The following is a 27,576-nucleotide window of genomic DNA, read 5'->3' on the forward strand; positions in this document are numbered from 1 at the left end:
AAAACCTGAAACTCAAAATTTCGGAAAACATTGAAATATTGGATATCAAAGGCTATCAAAATATCGCACAGCCCGTATGGGTAACTCCTCCGCTTATTGCATGACATATTTGATAGACGATTAAATTTTGTAATTTTGTTAGTGCCATCATTATGAAACAAAAATTTTGATTTCGTCTTTACTTTTTCGTTAGTTTCAAAATTGTGGCCCCGTGTAGCATAGTCGCTAACACTGCCGCCTTTGGTTCGAGTGATCCTGCGTTCGATTCCCGGTAGGGAAACGGTCGGAAAGATCTAGCTCTTTCAGGCTAGCCATCTTGAATAAAGTTTTTCTCATTCGTATCAAGAAAACGTCGGGATGATAACTAGCATAAAGATTCCTAGTCTCTTCCTTCCTTCTCCACTTCCTGGGTAGTGTGATCATCCTTCATTCAATGACCATAGGTGCCAAAAGCCTCGAAATATAATTCCTGTTTCAAAAATTAAGAAAATTTGGCGAATGCGCAGAAATTATAGTCGAGAGTTGTGTTTAAATGGTAATATTTCGTGAATTTCTAAATCACTCTTCAGCTTTCATGACGAGTTTCTGCTGTAAAGAATTACGAAACATTTGTTTCTCTTCGGTTCGACCTGTATTACCCCAAAATACCCACAAGTTACTTCTAATGAAACTTAAATCCAGTGCATAATAGTATGTGTCTGTGTCTGGATATTCTGCCTGAAATCAATTTCAAACCCATTTACTCGAACGTTTCATCTAGGTCAGTTAGGTAGGGTGGATAGTTTCTTCCTCTGTAATTCAAAAAGGGCTATGGCAAATTGAAAGCTTATAGCTGAAGTACAAGAATAGGTTAAAAATCAGGATTAGATGTACCACGTGACGTATACCAGAATTGTAATTATGGACTGCCTAATTATGAAGGAAAAAACATGTGTCGACGGCTAAATAGTATTAAGAAGTAAAGATACTGTAATAATATTGTTCCAATTTGGTCTGGCGAATGTTCCTTATCTAAGAATAAGTAAACCAGATTTGTTCTGTATTGTGTATAAAATCAGGTGGATTTAGCAATAGAGTGAAATTATTACGCAATAGGACTTTCAGTTCTCGTTTCGTTCGGAGAGATTGCTGGTTTAGGAAGTAAATATAAAGTAAATAAAACTTTCCTAGAATTACACCTCACGAACACCCGGCCGCCCGGTTCACTCTTTTTAATTCAAGTATCTAACCAATTGTGGTACCACACTTGATGAATATTAAAAATGGCTCCAATGGGAATCAAACCCGAAACTGCTCGATAGCCCAAGATTACACTAAATAAATATAGTGAAACCTCGATTTTACAGTAAAATCTCTATTTAACAGCCAGCATAGAAACTAAATACAGTAGAACTATATTTAACGGACAGAAATTGACTAATGTTGCAAATGCAGCTGGGAGAAAGTAAGTGTTGAGGCAAAAACTTTGACGGGGCAATTGAACGTGTCGTTTGAGGAAGAGAAAAATTTCAGTTTTTGCCAAATTGAAGTGTTATAGCCAATATCCACACATTTAAAAGATTCATCCATTGGGAAATAAACTTTATAAGCACATGGTTTCAGCAAGTATTTAATGGCGTGATAACACAAAATTAAAGAAATAAAGTATTGTGGCCAGCCTCCGTAATGTACATATACTTTCCATCCATATGCAACAAGAAACTGGACTCCAGGTATCACTGCAAGGGAGGAGAAAGAGATAGACAGAGGCTGGGTTACTGATTTCTCTTTTCAAATTGATTGATTGGTACGCCTTCTATAACCTTTTTCCCACTGTAACCTTCTTCTGAACCCTGATACGTAAGTCCAAACATTTCTAAGGAAAGAAGTTCCAAATAACCTTGTTGCCAATTCTAGCAGATACGTTTCTTGGCAATGAGTGAAATTCACTAAAATATGACAGGAAATTCATATCACTTCGGGCCCAGATACGAGCTGAACCTAAAATATGGTTCAGATGTACAGTATATTTATACGAGGTGTGTTTAAAGAGCATCAAACCTTTGGTTGGCAAAAATACATTTATTGATTTGGAAATCCGAAACACTAATCCCCGTTACAGTAGTGTCCTTGGTAATACACACACTTCTCCCAGCACTGCCGCCATTGTTGCAAACACTTCTGGAACGCAGTTTTTGGAATGGTGAACAACCGTGCTGTCGCATTTCGTATGATGTCTTCTCTTGACTCAAATCGGGTCCCTTTTAGTAGCATTTTCAGGTTGGGAAATAACCAAAAGTCACACGGAGCCATGTCAGATGAGTAGGGAGCCTGACACACAGGAATGTTGTGTTTGGCGATGGAGCCTGACTCGCCATGCCCAAATTGTCATTCAAAATTGAATGGCCCGATCCGATTGAATGGTTTCCACTTCAATATCACCAATTTTTGGGCAAATTTTGATGCAATAATACTGCTCAAGTGTTTCTGTCATTTAAAAAAAAAAAAAAAAAAAAAAAAAAAAAAAAAAAAAAAAAAAAAAAAAAAAAAAACCGCTGACTGCTCACTACAAAGCTTCACTTGTTGGCCGACTGCCAGCGACTGACGGACGAAAAAAAAAAAAAATCACGACTGTGCATGAGTGTGCCCTCTACATGTACACTCATGTCCAAAATTATTGTCGCATGTCTATAAATATGTTGTTATAGGAATATAATTCGATAACGAATTCGCCCGGTATTTCTTACACTGTTAGTATGTATATAATCGACAAAGACATCTATGTGGCAAATTTAATATCAAAAGAGCAGTAAATAGCAATAAAACGAAAATAAAACTTTTTTGCCCATTTAGCAACATTTTGTTTTACTCATTCTAATTTTCGTATTTATAATTCTTTCCCTATGAGATTTACCACAAATACACATTTCCCGATTATACACATAGTAACAGTATTAGAAGTGCCGTGCAACATCATTATCAAATGATATTCTTACAAGAACACAGTTATAGATATGCGACAATCATTTTGGACATGAGTGTACGTACTGAAGAAAGTCTCTCGCGCTTTATTTGTTTCCGCGGGAAAAAAATAAGGTTCGATACTCTTTGAACACACCTCGTATGACCAATAAAAGCTGTATTTTTGTATTCACAAGTCAGATGTGTTTTTATTATTATTATTATTATTATTATCTTGACATCATTTTACGTCACAGAAATCCTAACCTTACAGTTGTCATTTCATAAAGATAGATCCAGTTTTAATCAAATAAATCCTGACGAAAACTAGATCTTCCTAGAAGAGAATTCCGTAGAAACATGAAAGACAGCTAATCAATATCCCAGTGATAGGGCATTCTTATTTTTTCTTATCTATAAAATATCGTGCATGGGATTGTTTGGATTTTTTTCGTCTAGGCATGTTCTGTCCATTGTTTCTGTGTATATAAATATCTTGTAAATATAAGTCACTTCCGAATATGATGTTTACAGTGGTTGAAAAATATGATAATGCATGTAAATAGATACCAGCAGTTCCAGTAACAAAGAGGTATGGTAATCAATATATATATATATATATATTTTAGTTTCTAAACTTCAAAATCACGAAAAAGGGGAAAAATATGTTAATTGTGTTTGGACTCGTTTAAGTTAGCCGTTAAACTAAACCGCACTAGAGCTAATTTTAAATTTGGTAGAACTATAGATATCCTGTAGACAACTTCTACACATTTCAGACGTGGGAAAAAAAAATAAATAAATGAGGGAAAATTAAATATTCATCAATCTGGATTTTCTGAGACATAAATGTATTTTCTATATTGTAATTTAATAACCGAAAGCAGTCACTAACTGGACATAATTTTCATTTTGTTAATACTGTTACTTCTTGAGTTCAAGTGTTATTAAAGTGTATCAGTGATAGATTCATTCAAGGATTTTCAATTAACTTTATTTTTCAGGTAACCCCAAACGAAAACCAGGGGGTGTCAAATTACGTGATCGTCATGACCAGAGAGAACACGTGAATTTGAAATCAATAACGTTATTGTAGTGTATTGGAGGGAAGGGTTAAATATTTTAGGTAAATGTGAATGTAAGTCAGTCTACATGTATAGACAATCGGAAGGATATAGCATACCATGAGATGACATTGACCGCGTTTGAAATACCCAGCAATATATTTTAGTCGGTGTTGAGTATGCTACAGTAAAACTATCTGTATCGGCGTAGTGCAACGCTATCGCAGTAGACAACTATAACAGTATACACTAATCAACTTAACCACCTAATCAATAGGAGTAAGATAAGGATTGCCAGACTTCCTGTGTGAAGATTTTACAGGACCTACATTTTACTAGTACCAGCAGTTCAAATATTTACGCTATACTGGAGAGGACATTCTTACTATACTTAACAGGGACTTTCACATTACACACTCTGATTATTCTTTTATCTATCCCCATGTCGAATACAAATTTTGAAATCGATGCAGAAGGAACAGAGCAACTTCTCCGACACTCTTCAGCAGTTTCTGTCATCCAAGTTGTCTTTAATAGTGCATGCTATAGATGTAAAACACTTCCAATATTGAATAATTTTGTGTATAATATCAGTCTCTAATGACTTCATAGACAAACAATTGCTGACAAAAGTCAAGTCAGCAGATAAATGCACTAACGAAGAACGTGCTTAAATACCAATTTATGTTAGAGAGGGCCTTATGAAGTTCATAAAGTACCTATATTCAAAATGTTCAAATAATTTAGTGTATTGTTTAAAAGGAAAAGTTTTTAAATGCCCAAATAACCTGTGCCGTGGTTTTTCGACAACGCGCGATCTATATTTACACTGGAGAAATGTAGCATTCCTAAGTAAGATTTCGAAGACACCGGTTTCGAATAGTCCAATTCACTGGTGAGAATGATGAGCAGAAAGGCACCGATTCGCCCCTTTTACTGTGTAAACTTCTGCGCGATAAGGTTTGACCCACGTTTACGTTTTGCTATTATCTGTCTGAAACAAAGGTTATAAACTTCTTTACATGTATAGTAGCCACATACATTCACTTCCTAAAATGTTTACCTTATCCCTTGATACTAGTGTGTATACTATAAATGATATCTTAATATAATACAAACGATGCGTAAAGAAAATGTGTACACTTCTTGTATGTTCTTATCTGCACGATGTCGATCCACAAGGTACTTCACAAGAAACAGTAAATACTAATATTGATTATTCTGTTAAGTAGGGTTATCAAAGTGTAGTACGTCGATTTCAGTCAAAGTTAACGGGTTGACAGACAAACTGGACACTTAACAAAGAATATACCATAATCAACCATTATCAGTCTATTGCTGGATGGTCTCTCCAAATCTTCTCCGCAACCACGTGTCTTGAGTAACTATTTCCATGTGCTCCTCTCTGCTTCTGATTTCGTCACACCACTTTGTATGAGGACGTTTCCTAGTCATTTTCTTGTGTCTTGATATTTAGTCAAGTTTTGCTTTTATCCACTGTTCATAGTTCCTTCTTGTAATATATCTGGCCCATTGCCACTTGATGCCTTTATATTCAAGCCAGTGCCCGTCATTCCTGACTTTCTGATCCATATTCTTTGTCCATGCTTCGTTGTTTATTTTTCCAGATTTCGAATGTCGAGACGTAATTATGTGCTTGTTCATGTATCTGATCCATATGTCAAACCAGGTAGGATTACAGTGAAAATTTTACACTTTTAAACACATTGGCATTTGCGTACATTAATATCTACACTGAAATAGGCAGTAAAGTGGAATGAAAAACTATCCTTGCAGAGAGTACAGAACATCCGGAATAGACCAAAGAAAGGTAAAAAGCAGTCACAGAATTCATTTTTGTCTAATGTACGTTTGTAGGAGGGAAGAATTGTATAGAAAATAAATATTTAGTACTATTCGGTCCCGGGTTTGATTTTTGGTGGGGACACTCGATCGAAAAGATGTAACAACTATTTTAGGCCAGCCATCCTGAGTGAAGTTCTTTTCCATTCAAAGCGAATTCCGGGCTGATACCTAGTATGCAGGTCCCAGGCCGCTTCCTTCCCCCTTCCCTGGATAGTGTGACCGTCGAAGGACGTTCTCTCTCATACATGATGGGCTTAAGGCCGTAGATACGTGTAATACCCAGAAATATGTATAAATGAATAAATAATAATTATTATTATTTGCTTTCTTTGAAGTTGTAACAAAAGAACCTCTTTGATTCAATTCCAAGACCCTTTTCCTAGCGTTATTAGACAACGACTTCACAATATATGCTGGTGGCAGTGTATTTATGATTCCTCCGTTTATGAATAATTTGAGTGGAGAGCTACAATTTCATTCGATTGGAAGCTCTAATCCCTTTTCTACTCTTCTTGTCCTGGTATTAGCATTATTTTAGATTGCTAAAGGAATCGCTTTGTTATTCTGGTCACAAATATATATAGAGATAGGTTTACAATTTACTTTACGAAGGACTGTTTTCGTATGAATTATGTGAGAATAATGTATAGTGTCTTACTTTAAAACAATATCCTCAGTTCAAGGAAAAATTGTAATTCAAGGTCTAAGAGTTGTTCTTTTTTCCTGAATTTCATAAGTTTTTATTTTTAATTGTAGGTGGATCAATCAAAGGATTCAGTTGAGAACGCAGAAGTGCAGACAACTCGCATCGATCGCGTGGAGAACCATGTTTCCAACACGACTCTCCGAGGACGAAGGGATCCACCACAACCACCGCCACCCCCTAATCCCGTTGGACCGCTTCCCCGGACTAGACTGGATGACGACTCGGACTCGGCAGCATCAACGGCCAACTCCTTGATGTCCAGTGGCGCTGTGTCCACCGACGGAGACGGCGAGAACTCTCTCACCAGCTTTGAAGGCATTCTGTTAAATGGAATTCCGCATTCTCTGGATATAGACGCTGAAGCAGCATCCAACGATGGTTCTCGAAGTGAGGACAGCTTGAAGGAACCAGCTCACAAGGAAAGTGGGATTGGTGTGGGGTTGAAAATGAAAGGTATGTTAGCCGATCTCCTTGAGAAGAAAATAGTGAAAGAACCTCCGAATGGTGTTCTCGGTCGGGAGTTACGAATCAGTGAAAAGGGGTTGGAACTTGTGGAAAGTAACCTATGTAAGACTCCTGCTCGAAAGGAATCATCAACGCAGGTTCAGATGGACGAAAAATTAACCAGGGATCAAGAGTGTTTAGTGAGTAATTCAACAGACAATGAGAGACGGAGTGATAGTGATAGACCTACAACTGTTAGCTCGTCCACGAGCACCACTAATATCTTACAGACTGCTCTTATAAAATCAGGTTTAAGTGAAGAAGATCTTATTGGGAGTCCTCCCGTAGCAATGGAGCCATTTAAACATATAGCTGTGCCACCGCCATTGAAAAGGCCTTCACCCTTTTCCAGAGAGTCTCCAGAAACTAAACGTCCATACCTTGGTGCAGTTGCAGCAGTAAACGGCGCAGGACTGGCTGCACAAGCGGCAGGCATGTCTGTGTCGTTTCCCGCGAAGAATTTGAATGCAGCTCACCAGGGAACTATTCATTACACGGTGCAGGGGCAAGGGGATCAGCAGATAATCGTGAAACACGATGGGACAGTTGCACCGAGTAGCTTAAATAGTGCGAGTCTAACGGGGCAGGTAAGACAGGTATATGTTTCACAAACACAGTTAGTTCACCAAGGACAAGAACAGCAACTAGTAGTAACTCCACGCCAAATTATCATGTCCCAAGGTCAGCTTACTCCACAGAGTCAAGTAGTGATATCGCAGGGTCAGATAACGTTGCAGCAGGGACAGGCTAATCAAGTGTCCCAGCCTAGCCAAGTCGTTCTTCCCCATGGGCATTTACTCCAACAGGGACAGATCAATGTACAGAAGGGCCAAGTGTTAATGCAGTCACAAGGCCAAATGGTTGCACAGCGTCAGGTGCTGGTGGCTCAAAGCCAAGGGAGTCAGGTTAGTCAAGGCCAGTTAATTCAGCCAGGTCAAGTGGTCATATCGCAATCGCAGTCAGGTCAAGTGATCGTATCCCATGCACAAGTGGTTCCCCAGGGCCAGGTGTTTGTGGGTACTCAGCCAGGCAGCTCTGGAGGCCAGTACATTGTCAGTCAAGCTTTACCAGGGCCTATCTCTCAGGCAGCGGTAGTGATGTCGGGCACAGGGACTGGCAGTGGGCCAACGTATGTGATTGCACAGCCACAAACGGCATTGGTTCATGGACAGACGCAGACGGTGCTCGTGGCCCAGACTCCCCAACAACAAGGTACAAATACGAAAACTATCATCATCCTGCAGCCACAGACTACGCAGAAAGTTATGGTGACTCCACAAGGACAGCAGGTCGTAGTGCAAGTGCCCCGGTCGGGTCAAGGCGGTGTTGCGCAAGCTTTGGCGCCGCTAAGTGGTGCAGTGCCATCGAACTCAAGTGCTGCAGCTGGCCTAGTGATACAAGGTGCTAATTCTGCGGGAACATCAGCTTCTAATCTCCAGAGTGTGTTGCATACATCACAGCCGTGTGTTCAGGTGGCACAGAATATCCATCATCAGAGTGTTCCTCAAGTGAATGTTGTTTCTGTAAGTTCCAGTTCAAACTCCAGTCCATCTGCTGTGACGGTTTCGGTTCCAGTGACCGCTACACGAACTCCTGTATCAGGAGCAAGAACTACAGTGACCGGAACACGAATACCGGTGACTGGAGCGCGAACTCCTATATCAAACTTTGCTAGTAATAATCCTCCCCAGCAGCATGTAAGAACTGCTTCCCCAACAAGTGTGGCGTCCCCGGGCGCTAAAGTCTCCATTAATGTTACAATGCCAAGTTCGCCTATGAAAGTGACTGCCTCCCGTATAACAGCAGCTAGTTTGAAAGGCCCCCCTCCACTGACACCAACCGTTTCAAGGTCTCCGAACACCTCCGTGATCACAAGGACTCCAACACAAGCATCTCTGTCCAGGAACCAGTCTTCAAGAATTCATCCGAATGATTTCGAACAGTCGCCACGAGCTACGCAATCTCCTATAAGCCACGCGAGACCGCAGCATCCAGCGTCAGAAGTTACGTTTCTTTGTGAATGGAGAGGGTGCATGAGGTTAGTATATTGTCAATACATGATTTCGTAGTGTTTATATTATTAGTAATAGTGTAGTAGTGGTATTTGTGACATTATTCTGAAAAATTAAAACTAGATACAATCTGTCACATATATTTTTTATGAACAGTACATAAACAAATACAATGATACGTTGGAATCCGAACTTAATTTGTTCCAGAACACCTTTCGAATTCCAAGTCAGTTCTTCCGCTTTCAAATAATAGAAATCGAATTAAGAGGCTCCATCACAGCGAAATTAAAATACCACTGATTTTACAGTAATTATGTGATATCTTCAAATAGATAAAAGATAATCGAAAAGTGGAACAAGAGCTCGCTAGACAATATTATTTTACATGGTATATCGTTATCACGATTCACTTATCTGCTCTCGATTTCCAGCCATTTAGAAAGTCGGCATTTATTTTCACGTTTCTAAATGGCTGCAAATGGAAAGCTAGTAGGTAACTCGTGATAACGGTACCTCATGTAAAATAATATTTTCTAGCGAGCTCTTGTTCCACATTTCCATTATCTTTTATCTATTTGAAGATATCATATAATTAATGTAAAATTAGCGGTATTTTATTTTCACAGGGATTAGGCCTCTTAATCAGTTCCTGGGTCTCACGAATTCGAATTTTTTAAATTAAACAGTGAATACATAAAATCCAATACATAAAATGTAAAATCCTAAGGTAAAATATTAACAAATAATAGTATTGATAATTGATTAAAAGTTGAAATTAATAATATTAAAGATATAAAAATAGCAGCGAAAATCATTACCAGATGCTTTTACTAAAGCTATCGATAATGACTCAGCGTAAGTGTAGAGGAAACATACGCACAAACAGAAAAACACGAACAACGCGCTTGGCTTTCAGATTCCAGGGCAAAATTTGCTTGGATTTTTCGTTTCTGTCCTGGGCGCTTAGGTTCCAAAGACAGTACTGTAATCTATTCTGGCACAATAAAACTCACTCTTATGAGTGCAACATGTTTGGCGTATGATAATGAAACAAAATGACTAGTGCATGGTTGACATTTGAGGAAGTTCATTTTAAACGTTTTGAAGTTTATAGTTGTAAAATGTTGTGTTGATAAACGATTTTTTAACACACCAATTCCTCTATAGATGCGGATTGAGTGATATACAAAGGGTGCAAGAAATGCACGTCTGGACCGAGACTCGAACTCAGGATCATAGGCGTACTGTGGTGATACGTTAACTACTGCACTACGCCGCCCGCTCCCTGAAGAGCCATACATCCTTTCACTCTTGAAATTAGTGTATAATGCAACCCTCAAGCCGTTGTTTTCAATGTGGACACCGCTTTTCCAAGCATAGTAGGAGTTGCGGTACAAGCCATGTGGTCTGAGTAAATGAACACCAACTTTAAAAATGAGGGAATGTATGACGGTTGAGGGAGTGGATTGAATAGCGTTGTGGTTAATGTATTGGCACAGTGCGCCGAAGATCCAGGATTCGAGTCTCGGTCCAGTTGCGCATTTTTCACTCTGTGTATCATTGTCGTTGAATTTGAATGTCAATGGAGGCGTGCTTGACAATTTCACGGTTTTGTGAGAATTTTGGGACAAAGTACAGCAGCAATCACTTCCAGTACCTTCAAGAACGGTACAAGTTGAGGAAACTGGTATTGTGGTTAGTATTGAACCTGGGTAGCAGTAAGACAATATTATAGAGGTTTCTTTCGTTAAAGTCTGTATACATTTCATTTTGGCGAATTCTGGTGATTCTTCCTTGTAAAGTTGTTTATTAAAGAATAAACACACCTTCACTAGTGATTGTACGGTACGGTGGAACGGAAAAAATTGAATTCTTAAAATTTTAGTTCTGATAATGCGGAAAAGTTGCCTTTTTATGTAAAAACGACATACACAAAATGTTAGGATGCTTTGTAGTGCCGCAAGCACGAAAACGTTCCTTGTTCTATTTCAGCCTCTTTATTTGTACTAGAAAAACCTTGATTGTACTTCTTATGTCTTTTTATTGATGAATCAAACTTTTTCGAGGGTGGGAGAAAGAAGAGAGGTTTTAAATATGTGGTGAAGTTTTTTTCTTAAATAGATCATAAGCCAAAAATGTGCAAGAAATCGACTTATTTAAAATTACAAATTACTGTATACCAAAACTACTTTTTGGATCAGGGGCCACAACATTTTTGAACGGCCCCTAAATCGGGTTTTCGTATTTTTTACGGAATAAGCATATCATACTGAATTAAGTGATAGTTTGGGTTTGGCTACACTGTATGTAGTTTTCCAGATATAAGGCCTACAAGAAAATTTTTGATTCAAATATATTGAATTTTTTGGATTAGGAGATACAAAATTTTTAAACGGCCCATAAATCGAGTTTTTGTATTTTTTTACGGAATTTAGTTCTCCAGATATAAGGCCTGCAAGAAAATTTTTATTGAAATATATTGGATTTTTTGATCCAATAAAATTCTTACTCCTTACTTCTCCTTCCTCACCTTCGCCTACCAAAGAAGTTTGTTTCTTCAATAAAAAGATAACAAATACACTCAAGATTTCTTTAGTGCATATAAAAGAACAATGAAAGAGGCTAAAAGAAAACAAGTCATGTCAAATTTATGGAACTTCATCGTACTTGCGACACTGCAAGACTTGCTTCGATTACTCTACAATTTTATTTCAAAAGGTGACTTTTCCTCATTGTTAAAAATACAATTTGAAAATCCGAGTCTTGACTTCACGGCTGGATTTTATTTCATGAAATATATTTCTTTGAATTACTTTACGATAAATTTGTGTGTATAATCAGTTGTCTGTTTATGAAATTGCAACATTTTCCGTTTTTGAAGAATACGATTAGATTAACCCATATATTTGGAAACAATTAAGGAAATTTATTAGAAGGAATCCAGTTTTGAATGCAACTGTACAATTATGTTCTAAAGTAGATTGTCTTTGGTTACATTTCTTCTGTAATTTTGTTAGTTACGTATAAGTAGGCATTGGATTTTTATGCAAAACTTGATAGCGGTTTCTAACAACAATAATACAGCTCGAATTTGAGGTTTTATAGTGCCTATAAATGCATATTCCAAAGGTTAATGCATATATTAGTGTTTAAGAGCATATTCTATAAGTTATTTCATATGTATGCGTATAGCATGGAATGAATCCAGTTTTTAGTTTGTATTTTCAATGAATTTACATGGCTTTTTGCTTGCTTCGCTTTACATGGTAACAAAATAGCTTTTCGCATGGGAGGGAAGAAAAATGTCTAGTTTATAAAGGACCAATAATATTAACAACCAATCAGTACAACAAAGACGCTTTCAATTGCCAAGATGTTAAAGAGAAATCTGATAATGGTAAAAACACATTGTAATATCGTGACAACATCAATTTAGAAACAACAGACGCGCAAGGAATGCTGCTCAGTGAATGCTTAGCTCTAGTTGATGAAATTCGGCACGAACTTCTATCAGTTGTTGGTAAATTCGGGCGCTCTGTGGAAAAGAAATTGACGGATGTTATTTCCAGAAACTTCGACTATAAAACAATTCAAATCTGGAAATACCTTCCAGGGCTAAATTTCAATTTGCCAGGAAATATAAATACTAAACTTGCTTCCCTCTATAAATATTGGCCAGTAACATCTGTTGATGTTAAGATGTCATTTTCTGGCTACAAATGTCACAAACTGACACCAAAAAATGAAGAGAAGTATCTTATGATATACTGTATGGCTAATTACGGGAAGGAGTGAATCCTTAAAAACAAAAACTTTTTTTTTGTTTGTTTGTTCAGTGAAAACGTGTAAAACAAAAACAAAAAAAAAAAAAATGAGGCTCGTACTATTTCATGTAAAGTAAATATACTCTAAAATACAACTGTGAAGAAAAACTAGTGGTCGTATTCTCATATCACTGTGTTTATTTTATCTCATAATAATTTGTGTGTATATTAGAAAGTAGAAGTGTATAAACTATAACTGTTTCAAAAAATAAAATCTGAAGAGAAGTCCCTGAAATATGAAGTGCCCTTTTGAAGTTATATTTCTCCTACAAAAGTTTGTCCTGAGCATGTTTGAAACTGCTCCATTTTATTGAATTGTTAGTGCATATTTTAATACATTTAACAGCATAGTTGCATGCGTATTTGATGAAATTTAAGTGCATAAAAATCCGATATCTACTTATAACATAGGTATAATTGGGCCTTCAGTTCAAAACTTATTAAATAAAGTAATGTTCACTCGATAAAATATTTGGGTTCAACAAACATCCTTTGTATTGTATTGTTTAGTTATCTAAAGAATATAAGGATTACATTTTGAAATTTTTTCACTCTTGCTAAGTTCCTTAAAGACAGATATAGTACAGGAACATCTGCAATATTTCAAAACAATTAGTTTTTATTTCTTCTGAAAGTAAAGATTGTGACTTGTTTCACGGTTCATTTCTCTAAGGAACCTCAATAATATGTATTGTATGTAATATGTGAGAAATATGATATGTAAATAAAAGTTGCAAACTTTTCTGCTGGAAGAAAGAAAAAAAAAAAAACAAGTAGTTTTTGAAATATTACTTGTGTTTGTTCACTATTGTCTGCTTTCAGAGAATATGGAGGTGAGTGAAAAGTGTATGTGTTGTTTGTTTTTATTTTAATCTTTAATGGCAGTGTTCTGTATCTCTCATGTTCCCGTGTTAAGAAAGAAAGAAAAAAAAAGCCATTTTACTTTGATTTAAATATTCTGATCCACGCGAGCATTCACATTAAACGAAGACTTCTTTACCTCTTTGAGATCATTATTGCAGTTGCAATATTAAATTATTGACTTGGGTTTAGGGTTGTAACTGGAAGATTTAACAGAAAGATGGGTGGCGAATTCTTGTGAGTGTAATGTGACATTGTGTCATAGATTGTCACAGATCTTGTTAAATTAAATTTTACAGAAGACTGTTTCCATGTGCACTTTGATGACACAGAGCACTTTTGGCTCCATTATTTCCAACTCGACTCTCTGTGCGTCTTCCTCGTTGGTCTGTGACTAGCGGCCGTGCCTTTGGTGCACGAGGTCGTGGATTCGATTCCCTGTGGCACGATCGCATTATAGTAATCAGAACCCAATTTAAACTGTAGGTGTCATTGGAAATGACCACGAGGTCGCGGTGGCTCAGTGATAAAGCGTTCACCTCTGTTGCGTGGGGTCCCTGGTTTGATCCCAGCTCGTGGCAAATGAGCTTTGTGGTGGACAAACAACGTATGCGTGGGTTTTCTCAGGGTTCTCCCGTTTCCTCGTAATTTCTTCGTTCCACCGTTTCATACATTTCTCATTATCACTTTCTCCCTTAGTCTCGGTGCATAATCGTAGGACGTTAAACAAAATATTTCGGAAATTACTGTCAAACGGATTCAATCAACTAGCCAGAGCCTGTGTCCCAGGAAACCTCATTGAAGGCTAACTCACTTATAGGGTGCCATGGCTGCAACTGTTCACACACACTAGTCCTATGCCGTACCACTACTGCTAGGAGGATTGCAAGCAGCAACACATTTTTATTGGATTCTAATCAACTTCGTTTCGCTTCGACTAGCTTTCATGCAAATTTGGTCTTCAACTTTAAACACGATTACACTAACAATTTCTCACTTCGGGAGAGAGAACCTATGTTTAGCATGAATACTGCAGTCAAGTAAGCCATATGCTTTACAGTTTCATTTAGACAAATGTGCATATTTCGTGTGATCAACTCAAGGAAAATTAATTGTAATTAGCCCTTTCTGATTTTCCTGCGCTCCGATGTCAGAAAATGTCCGACACATTTTCTAAAATATCTTTCTCACTGAAGAAATAACGCTCAGAAGTATGCGAGATGCAGAAAAATTGAAGTGGAAGGGGTTAAGTTAAGTGAAGCTAAATGTTCAGTACTGAGGCATTGTCAATTCATAATTTGATCTTAAAAAATGTACCTATATTACATCTTTTTTCTACTTGTATATATATTCAGATGTTATTGTATATGTTTAGATAGTGTTTTTTTATATGTTGCTGTTATTTTGTAGGAGTTTTAAAACTGCCAACGAAGTGTACATGCATGCATGCCGCACGCACTGTCCATTGGGCATAGAGGAACTCCAATGTTTATGGGAGAGATGCGATGGGATGAAGAGGAAACGGTTCTCCCTTATGACCCATCTTTACGATAGGCATTGCAACGCAGAGGTAAATTACATCTTATATTATTTCTATTGTGATATACAGCCGTTGAAATAACAATAATATTTCAACTTTTACATTCAGTAATTCTGGAAGCACTTTTATCTAGCTCATCTTTCTTTTTCTTCTTCTTCTTCTTTTTTTTTTCAAAGGAGGAGATTTATGTCTAAGTAAAAGAATTGTTTCTGTCCTCCTTTTAATACTGTTTCGATGTTCCCTGACACTTTCCTCAACATATGCAGGCAATTCACATGCATCCCGGTGCATTAAATATTAGCTGCAGTGAATAAAACAGTACGTGTACGAATAAATGCATCGAGCTCCCTTGTAGCTAAGAGGTTACCGTACACGCCTTTGGCATGAAAGAACCTGGGTTCGATTTCCGGCGAGAGCTTATGTGGTTCGGATCCCACCTTAAGCTATAGGTCCACGTCTCATGTAGCCTCGATCCTCAAAAGAACGCTAAATCCAAAATCATATATATATATATATATATATATAATATCATGTACACAAATATATGCATCAATTTATATTCTTTAGTAGCAGTTTACTAACAGTGCCCACCGACCTGGGAATATAAGGGAATTCAGCTGATTTGTATATATATATATATCGTGGAAAGTTGAAAAAACTTGGAAAAGTTCTGGAATTTTAAGTGAAATTTTTACTTCTCAGAATGGATTTCATTTTTCTTCTCCCTTACCCGCCTGGCTATTTGATAGGATGATATTTTATAAAATAAATTAATTTGTTTTGCAAAATTTATTTAACCTACATATAATATTTATACATATACATAAATCTAACCTTATGTGTCAACGTCATCCGACACTTGCCATAGTCAGGGAATTTTTTGCCGAAGGTCAGGAAAATAGATATCTTTAGACCAGGAGGAACCCAATTTTTGGTGCTGTGAAATTGAATGATTTTGGACCGTAAAAAAGCCATGAATTCGATCCGTTAGTTTGAATTAGAATCCTGTTAATACTATAAGAAGCGTAACAGAATTGAGTTCCTGCATCATCTTTTTTTTTTTCTTTCTTTCTTTCTTTCTTTCTTTCTTTATACTGATTTATATGAGGGAAATATTTTTCTGTTCTGTTTCAAATCAACTGCTATTCTAATGATATATTTCAAAAATACCAAGCGATTGGAGAGGGTTGAGGAGAAAGGTGGGTGTCGCTGTTTTTAATTCAGTAAATGTCTGAACGCTGCATCAGTTAGTTGCAGCAAGGTAAGAGCCCATCTTGGTAACCAGTATATATAGTTTTCATACATTAATATTAATTCTTTTTTTATTTATAAATTGTAATTTTGCAGGTATTACGAATGATGGCTGTACGACGGAAGCAGCTCTCCCAAAGTGGCCGAAGTGAAATCCCACCCCCACAACCGCCGCCTCCCCACCCTGGTTACGCTCCAAATGCTGCCTTCCATGCTATCAAACGACACGCGCTGGAGTTCGTCAACCCCAAAGAGTTGATGGTAAGTTTCAAGTTTCATGTTAATATTAACTCTTGTCTGTAATATATTGCAGTTTCTGTATCAGACAGACAACTAACAGTTTAGTGTGGTTCTGTGAAATGTTACTTTCTTGTGAGTAGGTGGTTGACTAGTTTCTAACTTACTAATAACAATTTTAGATTAATGATTGTACAATCTGTAGAATATTCTAGGTTAAAAGTGGTAATATCACAAGGTAGGGTTGCTACAGCCGTTGAGGTCGAGAAAATTCACCAAGACTCAGAAGAAAAACCCTGTGTCCGTGCAAGCACTACTGCTCATGCAAATAGAAAAAGTGTCCATGCTTGCACAAATTTCTAATTTAGTTTTTGATATTAATTTCAGGACACAATATCCGTTCTATTCTTAAACATTCAGTTTGTGAGGTTACGGCAAAATTACCATAAATCTGGGATATAAATAAATATATCAGGGTGTCTATCGGTCACGAAATCAGAAAACAGTCATGAAAGTTACGAAATTTAGCTTTTGGGTCACGATTTTTTTAACTGTGCAAATGTAAGTACAGATTGGAAAATTTTGTTCTGTAAAACGTCAAAATTCACCACCAAAATGTTTATGCTACCAAATCGCAAGCAAAGTACGTTTCTATTGCATGGAAGAAAGTTCGGCCTAATTCGCACCCAAATTCGCTCTTAAATATGTTAGGAAATTTTATGATTGGATAAAGCAAAGGTCACGAAATTTCATTTTGGAATTTTTGTAGACACCCTGAATATATTTAAAGATCATTTTTGTCCTGGGCTCAACCTTTGGTACTATCGCCCCTCTGAACCTTTTTGTTTTGTCGCCAATTTTCAACACCATATTTTTTTTTTTTTTTTTTTTTTTTAAATAATGTTTTTGTGCAATTTTTTCATGTTTTTGGTGTCTTTCTTACTTATTTACGGGAAGTAATCAGAAAGTAAGGTTACAAAGCATGCAGTGAAGCTCACAATCAATACAGGCAACAGATAGTACATACATCAGGTTATTGATTGTCGTAGTCTTCGTTTCTGTTGAGGCACTTGTCGCGTCGTGGGATGAGTTTAAAGATTCCCTTCTGGTAAAAATACTCCTATCCTTGTGTGTTCAGCTACGTTGTCACGAAGTGTTTGACCTCTTCATTCGAAGCGAAGCGCGGCCTCCTAGGTGCGGGAACAGGTAAAAGAAGCTTGGAGAAAGGCCCGAGCTATAAAGAAGGTGAGAAATGATGTCCCAGCGAAACTGCTTCAACGGTTTGATGATCTTGGCTATATGCAGGCGCGCGTTGTCTTCTGAGACATGCTACACTTTCCGTAAACTCCTGCCAACTGCCCGTAAATTTCAGCCGCGGTTACATGTTTCGCTCACAGAAATCGAATAACTGAGCGAACTTCTCGAAACCAGTTTTCCAAACGAGTCGCCATTTGTATTGACCTACAGCGAACGCCGTAGGTGGCTGAAATTGCACAGTTGCCAACTCCATATATTAAAATTACCGTACACTTCTCATTCCTCTATAAGGGACGAAACTCCAGAAATATCGGAAAATAACTTTAGTTTTTGAACCACCCTCGTAGTTAAATATTCTTTTGTACCACCTCCAGTAATATCCAAGATTGTAATCTGAATTAGGGAGTGTTTTAATTTGCAGTACTTAGAAATTATGCAGCAAATGAGTAAACTTGGTTGATTTTTACTTTGGTGAAGAACAAGATATATATTCCTCTTTTTTTTTCAGCTGTGGCAACCCTGCTTTTATTGAAGATTGTTAAAACCAGGGACTAATTTGGTTTAACGTGGTAACATTTTCAGTTGTTTATAATGTAGAGCTAACAAGAAATTTTACATTGGATATTGTTAATGAACACCTACGAAATAATACTAACTGTTGATATGTATGGTAGTGGGTTAAGTAAGTCACCTAACTCAAGGTGGATAGTTGGACAAATATTCAAGGAAAAGTATTTTGATCAAGTAGGTGTTGTACAGCGTGTCAGAAAACAACATATGCCATAGTATTGTACAGAACATAACATTTCCAAGAGCTCCCTTGTAGCTGAAAAATCAGGTTTCTTAGTGTTTATGCGAGAGACTCGGAATTCGGTTCCTGGTCGGATTTCATGTAATTCGAATCCTATATAAAGAGCCTGACATACTAAAAAAAAAAAGATACAAAATTTACAATCTTTCGTTTGCTTGTTTTTCATAAGTGAAAAGAGATCATGAAATGCAACGTATCAGAATCATAGATACTGTTATTCTTCAACAGAAAATATGAACCTGAAGAATTTTCAGTGTTACCATCCATAGAAATTACAATGTTGCCAGAATAACATTTTCCCCTAAATCCAAGTTAAGGCAGTGAGTAGAGGAATGAACTCAACTGCATTTGATTATGTATCATGTTTTGATATCCTGTGAACTACTTTTTAACTGATAGTTTTATTTAGTTTGTAATAAACAAAATAGTTTTAACATAAGTTATTAAAATTAAATAATAATGTTATTTAAGAAGTAGTTCACAGGATACCAAAACAACATGATACGTAATCAAATGCAGTTGAGTTCGTTCCTCTAGTCGCTGCCTTAATTTAGATTTTAGGGAAATTGTTATTCTGTCAACACTGTAATTTCTATGGATGGCAACACTGAAAGTTCTTCAGGTTCATATATTCTGTTGTAGAATAATATTATCTATGATTGTGGTAAGTTGCATTTCATTATCTCCTTTCACTTACGAAAAACAAGCAAAAGAAAAATCGTAAATTTGATATTATTTTTAAGAAGTCAAGCTCCTAAGCTAGAGATCAGTGTCCATTTTTGGTTTCGGTTTTTTAAAAGAAACATTAAACAGTTTATACTTACGTTTACTCGTGTATCCAAAGCATTTGTTTATTTTATTAATACGTACAAATTGATCCCGTGTGATAGTTCGTTTGCATAAAATGAATGTGGTCATCCCGAAGCGTTACTAACTTCTTTGGTATCAGGGAGGTGATTTTAATTGTAAGATGTTGCGTACGTTGTTTCAGGTATCTCAGACTACGTTCCCACCGTTGAAGTATCGTTAGGAGTTGAATCAAGATAGTGTATAGTTTTGCTGTAATGCAGCTGCATGCACACAATGGTTCCTATAAATTCTCTTCGTGGACGTGTGAATGTCTGTAAAGGCATGCGGACAGTTTGAGATAATTCTCTACTTTTTCTTTTTGCCAGTAATATACAACGCAAGTCTTCTTTTTATCAAGTCATACTCTTTACATAATACAGGGTAGAATATTTTTGATTACCCATTTTAAAAATAATATACTCCACTGTAGAGACAATGCAACCCCCCCCCCCAAAAAAAAAAAAATACGTTACAGTTGTCTACTTACGAGGCACATGTCAAATATATATATAAACAAAAATGATATAAGAAATTAATTGTGAGCTCGGCTATTTTTCGACGTAGTCACAATGAACCTCCAGACGTATCTGGTAACGTGGCACGGCCTTCCGTATACCTGTGTATAAAAATCTGCCACTTGAGAGTACAGCCAGACCCAAAACTAGTGTCTTGAGCACTTTACTGTCGTCGAAGCGCTTCAATGCAAGCCTCTTTTTCAGGTGAACAAAAAGAATGAAATCGCTAGATGAGATGTCGTGGCTGTAAGGGGGATGATTGAATAGTTCCCATCAAAATCTTTAAATTGTCTCAACAGTATATGGACATGCGTTGTCATAAAGCAGAACTCTAGAGCATAGCGTTCCTCTCCACCAATTTTAGATGGCCCGTCGCAGATTATTTAGTGTTTGGCAATACATCTGTTGTAATTGTTTGTTCTGGTTCCAAGAATTCCACAAGAATCACACCCTTTTGATTCAAGAAAACGCCACAGTTTTGTGAACTGGTGGTGTTTATTTGAATTCCTTAGCTTTAGAAGAACTGGAGTGGTGCCATTGCATTGACTGCTTCTTCGACTCCCGAGTGGCGTACGATGCCCAGGTTTTTATCCCCCGTCACTATGTGAGAAAAGAAGTCATCCACATTCTGCCCACAGTGGCTCAAAAAATGACATACTGCTGTCATTCTTTGCTATTTTGTGAGCATTTGCCATCATTTTTGGTACCCGCGTCGCAAACAGTTTGTGATAACCCAGCTGGTCAGTCACAATTCGATGTACTGTTTTCGCAGACACTTCTAAAAACTCTGTCGAGTTGTGAACCTGCGATTGGATCGTACTTTATCATGAACGCCACAAATCGTCCGTCTTATCGCTACGCTCGTCATGAACATTTGAACGCCCTTCTCGAAACACACTGTACAGTTGCATGACATTTCCTTTATTCATTACTGTCGGTCTGTAAATGACACACAATTTTCTATGGGTGTCATCTGTATTCTGCCCTTTGGCATTCTGAAATGGTATGGCATCTCATTTCAAATTTGGCGGAGATTATTATTATTATTATTATTATTATTATTATTATTATTATTATTATTATTATTATTATTATTATTACGGCAATCTTTTCACGTTCTTCTACTCGCACATACACAACTCCATTTGGACGATTCTGTCTCAGTTGCCAACACAGAATACTGGGAGATCTTCCTGCGCATATTCAACTTCAGCAGAGTTACCAACCCCACTTTTTTTTAACATGCCACGTATACTTTAATAATGACCTTTTGATTGTTTTGATACAATTATTTGTGGAACACGATGTCTGGCAAATAGTTTGCTCTGTTATTGTATTACACAACACAATTATGGTCACCCTGCATCAGTGCTATTCAACCGGGGGTGCGCGAAGATGTTTCTGGGGGTACGTGATCCTAAAATAAGCATGTTTCCAATACGTATTGAATGATCATCATAGTTGGAGAAAATACATGTTGCAAGTTTTAAAGTTACTTTTAGTTTTTGAACTTGAACATTGTCCTCAGTGTGCGAATTGCCGGGTAGGATGAGGAGAAATCCCCCTCAGATGTGTACTTTATCCACCTGTAAATAGTCTTTTGATTGGAACACTGATTGTTCTTTTGTTGTGTTTCTATTTGTCCCCCTTTTTAATCAATAGAGCATGTGTATTAAGTTTAAGAAGTTCGATTTAATTTCTTTTAAACAGCTTCAGGGGTACACAATTGGATAGCGAACTGTGTCTGGGGGTAAGCGAGAAAATTAGGTTGAATAGCACTACCCTGCATGATATGGTTAGGGACGCAGTTTCCTTCCTGGTTCGATCCTTCAGCTCTGCTGCACTTCCTACTCTAGTTGCAAAAACTTTATGCATCAAGTATCTCCAAGGAAGAAGTCTGGGAATCTTACGGGCTATTGAATGCCACCGAAACTCTAAATAATGTGACATGGAAACAATTCACATGCTGAGGCGATGTGTGTTGATATTGGCCCCTTCCTCAGTTGGTGTCAAATATCTCATAGTCAACATTGACGGTTTCACAGTTGCAGAATAATCAACTGGCGCACTACGTGAGAAAAAATATCCACTAGCCAGACATAGTGTTTCAGTAATAACTGTATTAAAAAAAAAAAAACACACACACACAAAGCGCAGTAGTAAAGTCTAAGCGGATGCATGAAATGAACAAATGTATCGAAAAAATAAAATATTTGGAGTTGCATTGTGTCTAAGCCCAATAATGTTATTTTCAAAATGAATAATCGAAAATGGTCCACCCTGTATAATGCCTTCCTCAAAGATTGTTCAGAATTGTAGGCAGAAAAATCCTTGTACTAAAGTCTCTAAATATGTTCAGAATTTATAAAAAGATTCTTGCCATACAAAAGTGGCCTCGGAATAAAGGTTCAATTGTCTTTAGTTCGTAATGGCCTTAGATATCGAGGATAACTCCTTCGCTCATAGTAGCATCAGGAGTGGGTGGTTAAAGGATATCTCCTTTGCTCATATCAGCCTCGGGAGATAGTTAAAGGAATTCCTCGTAGCTCATAGCAGCCCCGGGAGATAGTTAAAGGAATTCCCCGTAGCTCATAGCAACCCCGGGAGACTGTGATTAAAGGAATTTTCCATAGCCCATGGCGGCCGCAAAAGAAAGTGTTAATGGGTGAATGATCAGCGATAAACTGATAAGTTTTCTCTTCTTGAGGGTGGTCTCTTATAGGCCTCTTCTTGAAGGGAGGACCCGTGAGGGAAAGTCGGCCTTGTTCGTAGTTTTCCCGAATCCTCTTCATGTCTTCCTGATAGTTTCCTTCCGTCGTCTGCTATCGTTTATGTTTGAGCGTAATAACATGTGTTCGTAGTAAAAACATGTTGTTGTGCGTAAGGGTATGGAACCTTACAATATACGAGTGTGCACTGCATTTCATGGAATTAAGCACTGTAATGATTTGCAGTGATGATTTCGCTTCGATGGAGAAAGTCATGAGATCAGCCTCACCATAGATCATCAAAGCAGTAGCAAACACTTTTGCGAGTGCAGTTTTTTTTGTTGGTGTTATTATTATTATTATTATTATTATTATTATTATTAGAAGAAGAAGAAGAAGAAGAAATTGTCCTAAACGTTAATCACGATCCGCCACTATCCTGTGACCGTTTACAGTCGTTACAGATTCATTTTCCATGAGGTGACTACCCAATGCAGGAAACACGGTTATTCCGTACAATCAGAGGGTGCACACCTCCAGATGGCGATTCCTGTTGCTTGTATTAACTCTTCCGGCATCCTTCAGTCCCAACTTTGCTTTCCTTCACCTTCTCGATCCCGTGGAACAGTCTTACCAGTAGTACGGCGTATGCATAACTAGTCTGCAATTCCTTTAACAGTTTTCGGAGGATCCTCTTCTTTCGTTACCTGCTTATCAGAACATGCTGTTAGCCATTGGCCATAAGTCTCATTTTTCAGTGATGTGTCGCCTGCACGAAATTTCACAAACCAACGGCGTATGATACATTTATTCGCCAGTTCTGGCTAAAATGTTCATGTGTTTCGCGGGTAGGTATGCAGAATATCGCAGTTTGAAGTCGTAAAAGAAAATCTTTCGCAATTATGTGTTCTCTATACTGCACTTTCACATGACTTTGTTCAATAAAGATCGTACCCCCTGACCAAGTAACTCACTCTGTTTTCTAAACACGTATGTAGTTCGTGACTTCGGTCCATACATTAGTTGCGTTACAGAAGACGATTTCTTGTCAGACGTAAAACTGGTCATAACCAATCGCACCAACCTGATATAAAATTCCAGAAAATACGTGAAGCTTCCTACATCTGTTCACGTGTGACATAATACAACCAGAGATTATGTGGCAAGATCTTTAATAGTTGACTTGGTACTGCGTTAGAAGTGCAAAAAAAGATATGAAAGATTGTACTGTCCTCACCACATACTGACATGAGAAGGTACAATAAATGTTCAGGAGAGCTCCTTCGTGGCTAAGCGCTTAGTGTACACGTCTTTGGCGTGAGAGACCTGGGTTTGATTCCCAGCAGAAGCTCATGTGGTTCTGATTGCACGTTAATCAAGTAGGTGCCTCGCTGCTGAATGAGACTTTAATCTCAGCTCCACTCAACTCAATAAATATTCAGGGTATTATCAGAGCAAATAAATTCCTAACATAGGGTATGTCGTGTGAGAACTCACATGTTTCAGATTTCACATTGAAATACAGACGGATCACGTAGATAGGGATAAGCTCGGTTATGAAAATAAACAAAAACTCTACGTAAACCTGCGAAAAATTTATTTTGGTCAAAGGATTTTATGCCTGCAGTATGAACGAACCTTTTAGGAATACCTTCTTTATGTCCAGCTTCATGCTTGCGTACCTTCTACTACAGCAATGTGATTGCACGGCTGTTAAAAGTACGTGTTGCTTTTCGTTGCTCTATCGATTGACTCTTATTCACGTGTGTTAGAATAATAGAGTTAATATTGGAGAGTTGTGTTTAATGGTAAATCGTGTTACATTTGTATGATACTTAAACATTTACAGTCCCAAGTACTAGAAAATAAATGAAAAGTTGATAATATAATTGAAACCCGTTTTGTTTTGTATTTATCAGCAGAAGGCTGCTGCAAGGGCTGGGACGCCCACAAGCAGCACCACACGGACTGGAAGCACCCAGCCCGAGCAGGTAAGATGGTTGTTTTCGTGTGTTGTGCGTGCCTACGTGTGTGTGTGTGTGTGTGTGTGTGTGTGTGTGTATGTTTGCAAAGCTTCGTTATACGTATTTTGCGACTGGTGATCCAAACGCTTTAGATACGTCATTCACTTTTGGTACTGTAGTCATTGCACAGAGAAGTTTGAACCGTAGTGAACCGTTCGTTGCATGATAACTTTGGTGTTATTTCATTTTTTTGCACACGTTTTGTATGTAGTCTTCACACATTCTTCGTACAACATAGTGTCTGTAGATACCGTAGGATTTTTGAAATATTCATTTTACCCTGTTTTTTGACTGTGCTGTTTCTAATATTGATATTCCTGCCAGTATATGTCATTGTTAACTGTCTTCGAAGCTCAATGAACCCGAAGGGAAAACTTGGACATTGAAAACAACTTCTCCACAAATACAGGAGACAATAGTACTTACAAGAGGCAATTGTCTGTCCTGTCGCAAGTATATGAAGAGATTCCTTTCTTTTCTCGTGTCCTTTGTATATTGCACGACATCTCTTAGTTTAGTCTAGACGGATTTATTGAGGTACGTGACTTTTGTTTTCGTCACGTATTGCAAGCTTTAACCGTCTTGGAAACGTGTAGGAAATTTGTATTAAATGATGTAACTTTCCATGAGCTTCTAAGCGGTTAGCGTACGCCCCTTTGGAGTTGGAGTCCTGGCTTCGATTCCCAGCGGGAGCTCATGTTGTTCGGATTCCACGTTAATCAGTAGGTCCCATCCTATATAGCCCCGCTGCTGAAAGGGACGTTAAACTCAAAATCAACTCAGAGACAGGAAAGAAAATAAGAGAAAAGATGGGTGGTCAGCATTCATGAGTGTAGGCAGCTGTCGGTAAATCCACGATCAATTTCGGTTTTTGGTGTTTCTTTAGTTACGGTAGTACGGATGTTTGGAATATATATTAAACTATCAGCTTCATCTTCGTTTATCGCCGTAAGAAAAAGTGAAACAATCAGTAAAAAAATATGCCTAGTGTTCTGTAGCTAATCAGCATATTTGATCATATGATGCGAATCGCAGACTTAGATATGTTACATGCAATATTTTTACATTGCAGAAGTAATGTTTCTTGTATAAAAATTCAAAATTAACAGTAGGTAATAAATACCACATTAGAAATAGGTATATTACAATCTATAATATATTTTTGCTTCAAAGTACAATTACTTTGTGTAAGTTAGTCAGTTTTCGGTGGAACATTCACTGTTGTTGAATAAAATTACGTAATCCCGAACTTAGATTCTGGTATTGGTTCTACATAGTGGGACATTTGGATTAACAGTCAATGCTCTCCGGTCTAGAAAGTCAGAAACAAGGTCTTGGTATCCGATATCTCTGATTCCGAAGTGGTCTCTGACTGTGCATCACTTAGTCAAATGTGCGTTGTCTGCAAATCAGGGAAATTTTATAAAATATATTTTTTCTAACATTACCTGTACGCCGATTTCAGCTTAGCCAACCATTATTTATCAGCTAAATGAATGCATAAGAAGTATCGTATCTTCAGAGTAATTGATTGTCAGACGTTTGTAGGTAGATATTAATGATCACAGTATGGGACGTTGCTCAGATTTTTATGGGAGATAAGTGGAATGTACGTATGAGCAGTTGATTACTATTTGTCTCTATAGAATAAATGTTCTCATATAGGACTCCTTCGTGGTTAAGCGGTTAGCGTATTCGCCTTTGACGTGGGAGACCAGTATTCGATTCCCGACGGGAGCTCATGTGGTTCGGATTCCACGTTAATCAGTAGGTCCCGTCTCATATAACCTTCTGCTGAAAGAGACGTTAAACTCAAAATCAACACAACTCAAATGCTGTTATATTTAAGTATTGACCGTGATTTATTCCTTGTTTATATGTCATCCGATACCTATCATGAAAGTCAAGTAATTTCCTGCCAACGGTCAGGGAGAAGTCAGGGAAATAGATTTCTCCAGATCAATAGGAATCCTGTATATATGCAACTTATTATGGGACATACACCAGAGACACGCAATGTGCAGTAAGTTGAAAACCGAACTTACATTACCCGTTTATTTCAAAACTGTTGCTGAGAGAATATGTAGACGTGAGGTGTCCATTTTCGTTGATTATGCTTAAGTAGATCATGAATTTGTATCCTTTGTCTCTTTGTTTGTCAACAGAAGTCTTCCATAATTTTGTTGAAAGGTCTTGTTTTTTTGTTTGTGAATCATATGTTGTTTGAGTGCAGTAATTTTGCTTTCTTAAGATTTTTCCCGTTATGTTTGCATGGTTTGTATTTATAAGAATTATATCCCCCCCCCTTGAATTTTAAGTGTAGTTTATATTCGGCTTTTGTCTGCTCAACGATAATTTTCATAAATAAAGAAATAAAGCTTTTTGATTAAATTTGGCGTGTATTCTCCTTAAGGCAACCAATCATACCTATTGTTTGTGATTAAAATTTCGAAAATAATAATAAACTCATTTTTCTTGCTGTGTATAGTCTTTGAGCACTGTTTTATTCCCGATGACGCTGACACTGTAGTTAGCGAGAGTATTTACTGTTAAATATTTGTAATATATTCCCATATCGTAGCAGGAATGAAATTCTAAGGCAGAACC

General features: G+C 37.4%; 1 protein-coding gene across 1 annotated transcript in view; it reads left to right on the forward strand.

The window, feature by feature from the left end:
* Positions 1-27,576, forward strand: part of Bap170 (Brahma associated protein 170kD) — a 149,323-nt gene that overhangs the window by 114,477 nt on the left and 7,270 nt on the right. Inside the window, exons 12-15 of the mRNA XM_081739442.1 lie at positions 6,627-9,118; positions 15,188-15,347; positions 16,665-16,829; positions 24,865-24,936. Of these exons, the coding sequence (XP_081595568.1) occupies positions 6,627-9,118; positions 15,188-15,347; positions 16,665-16,829; positions 24,865-24,936 (2,889 nt within the window). The remainder of the gene's footprint in view (positions 1-6,626; positions 9,119-15,187; positions 15,348-16,664; positions 16,830-24,864; positions 24,937-27,576) is intronic.

Source organism: Thermobia domestica, chromosome 14 (assembly GCF_964235325.1).
Source record: "Thermobia domestica chromosome 14, izTheDome1.hap1.1, whole genome shotgun sequence".
In the NCBI taxonomy this organism is placed as follows: domain Eukaryota; kingdom Metazoa; phylum Arthropoda; class Insecta; order Zygentoma; family Lepismatidae; genus Thermobia; species Thermobia domestica.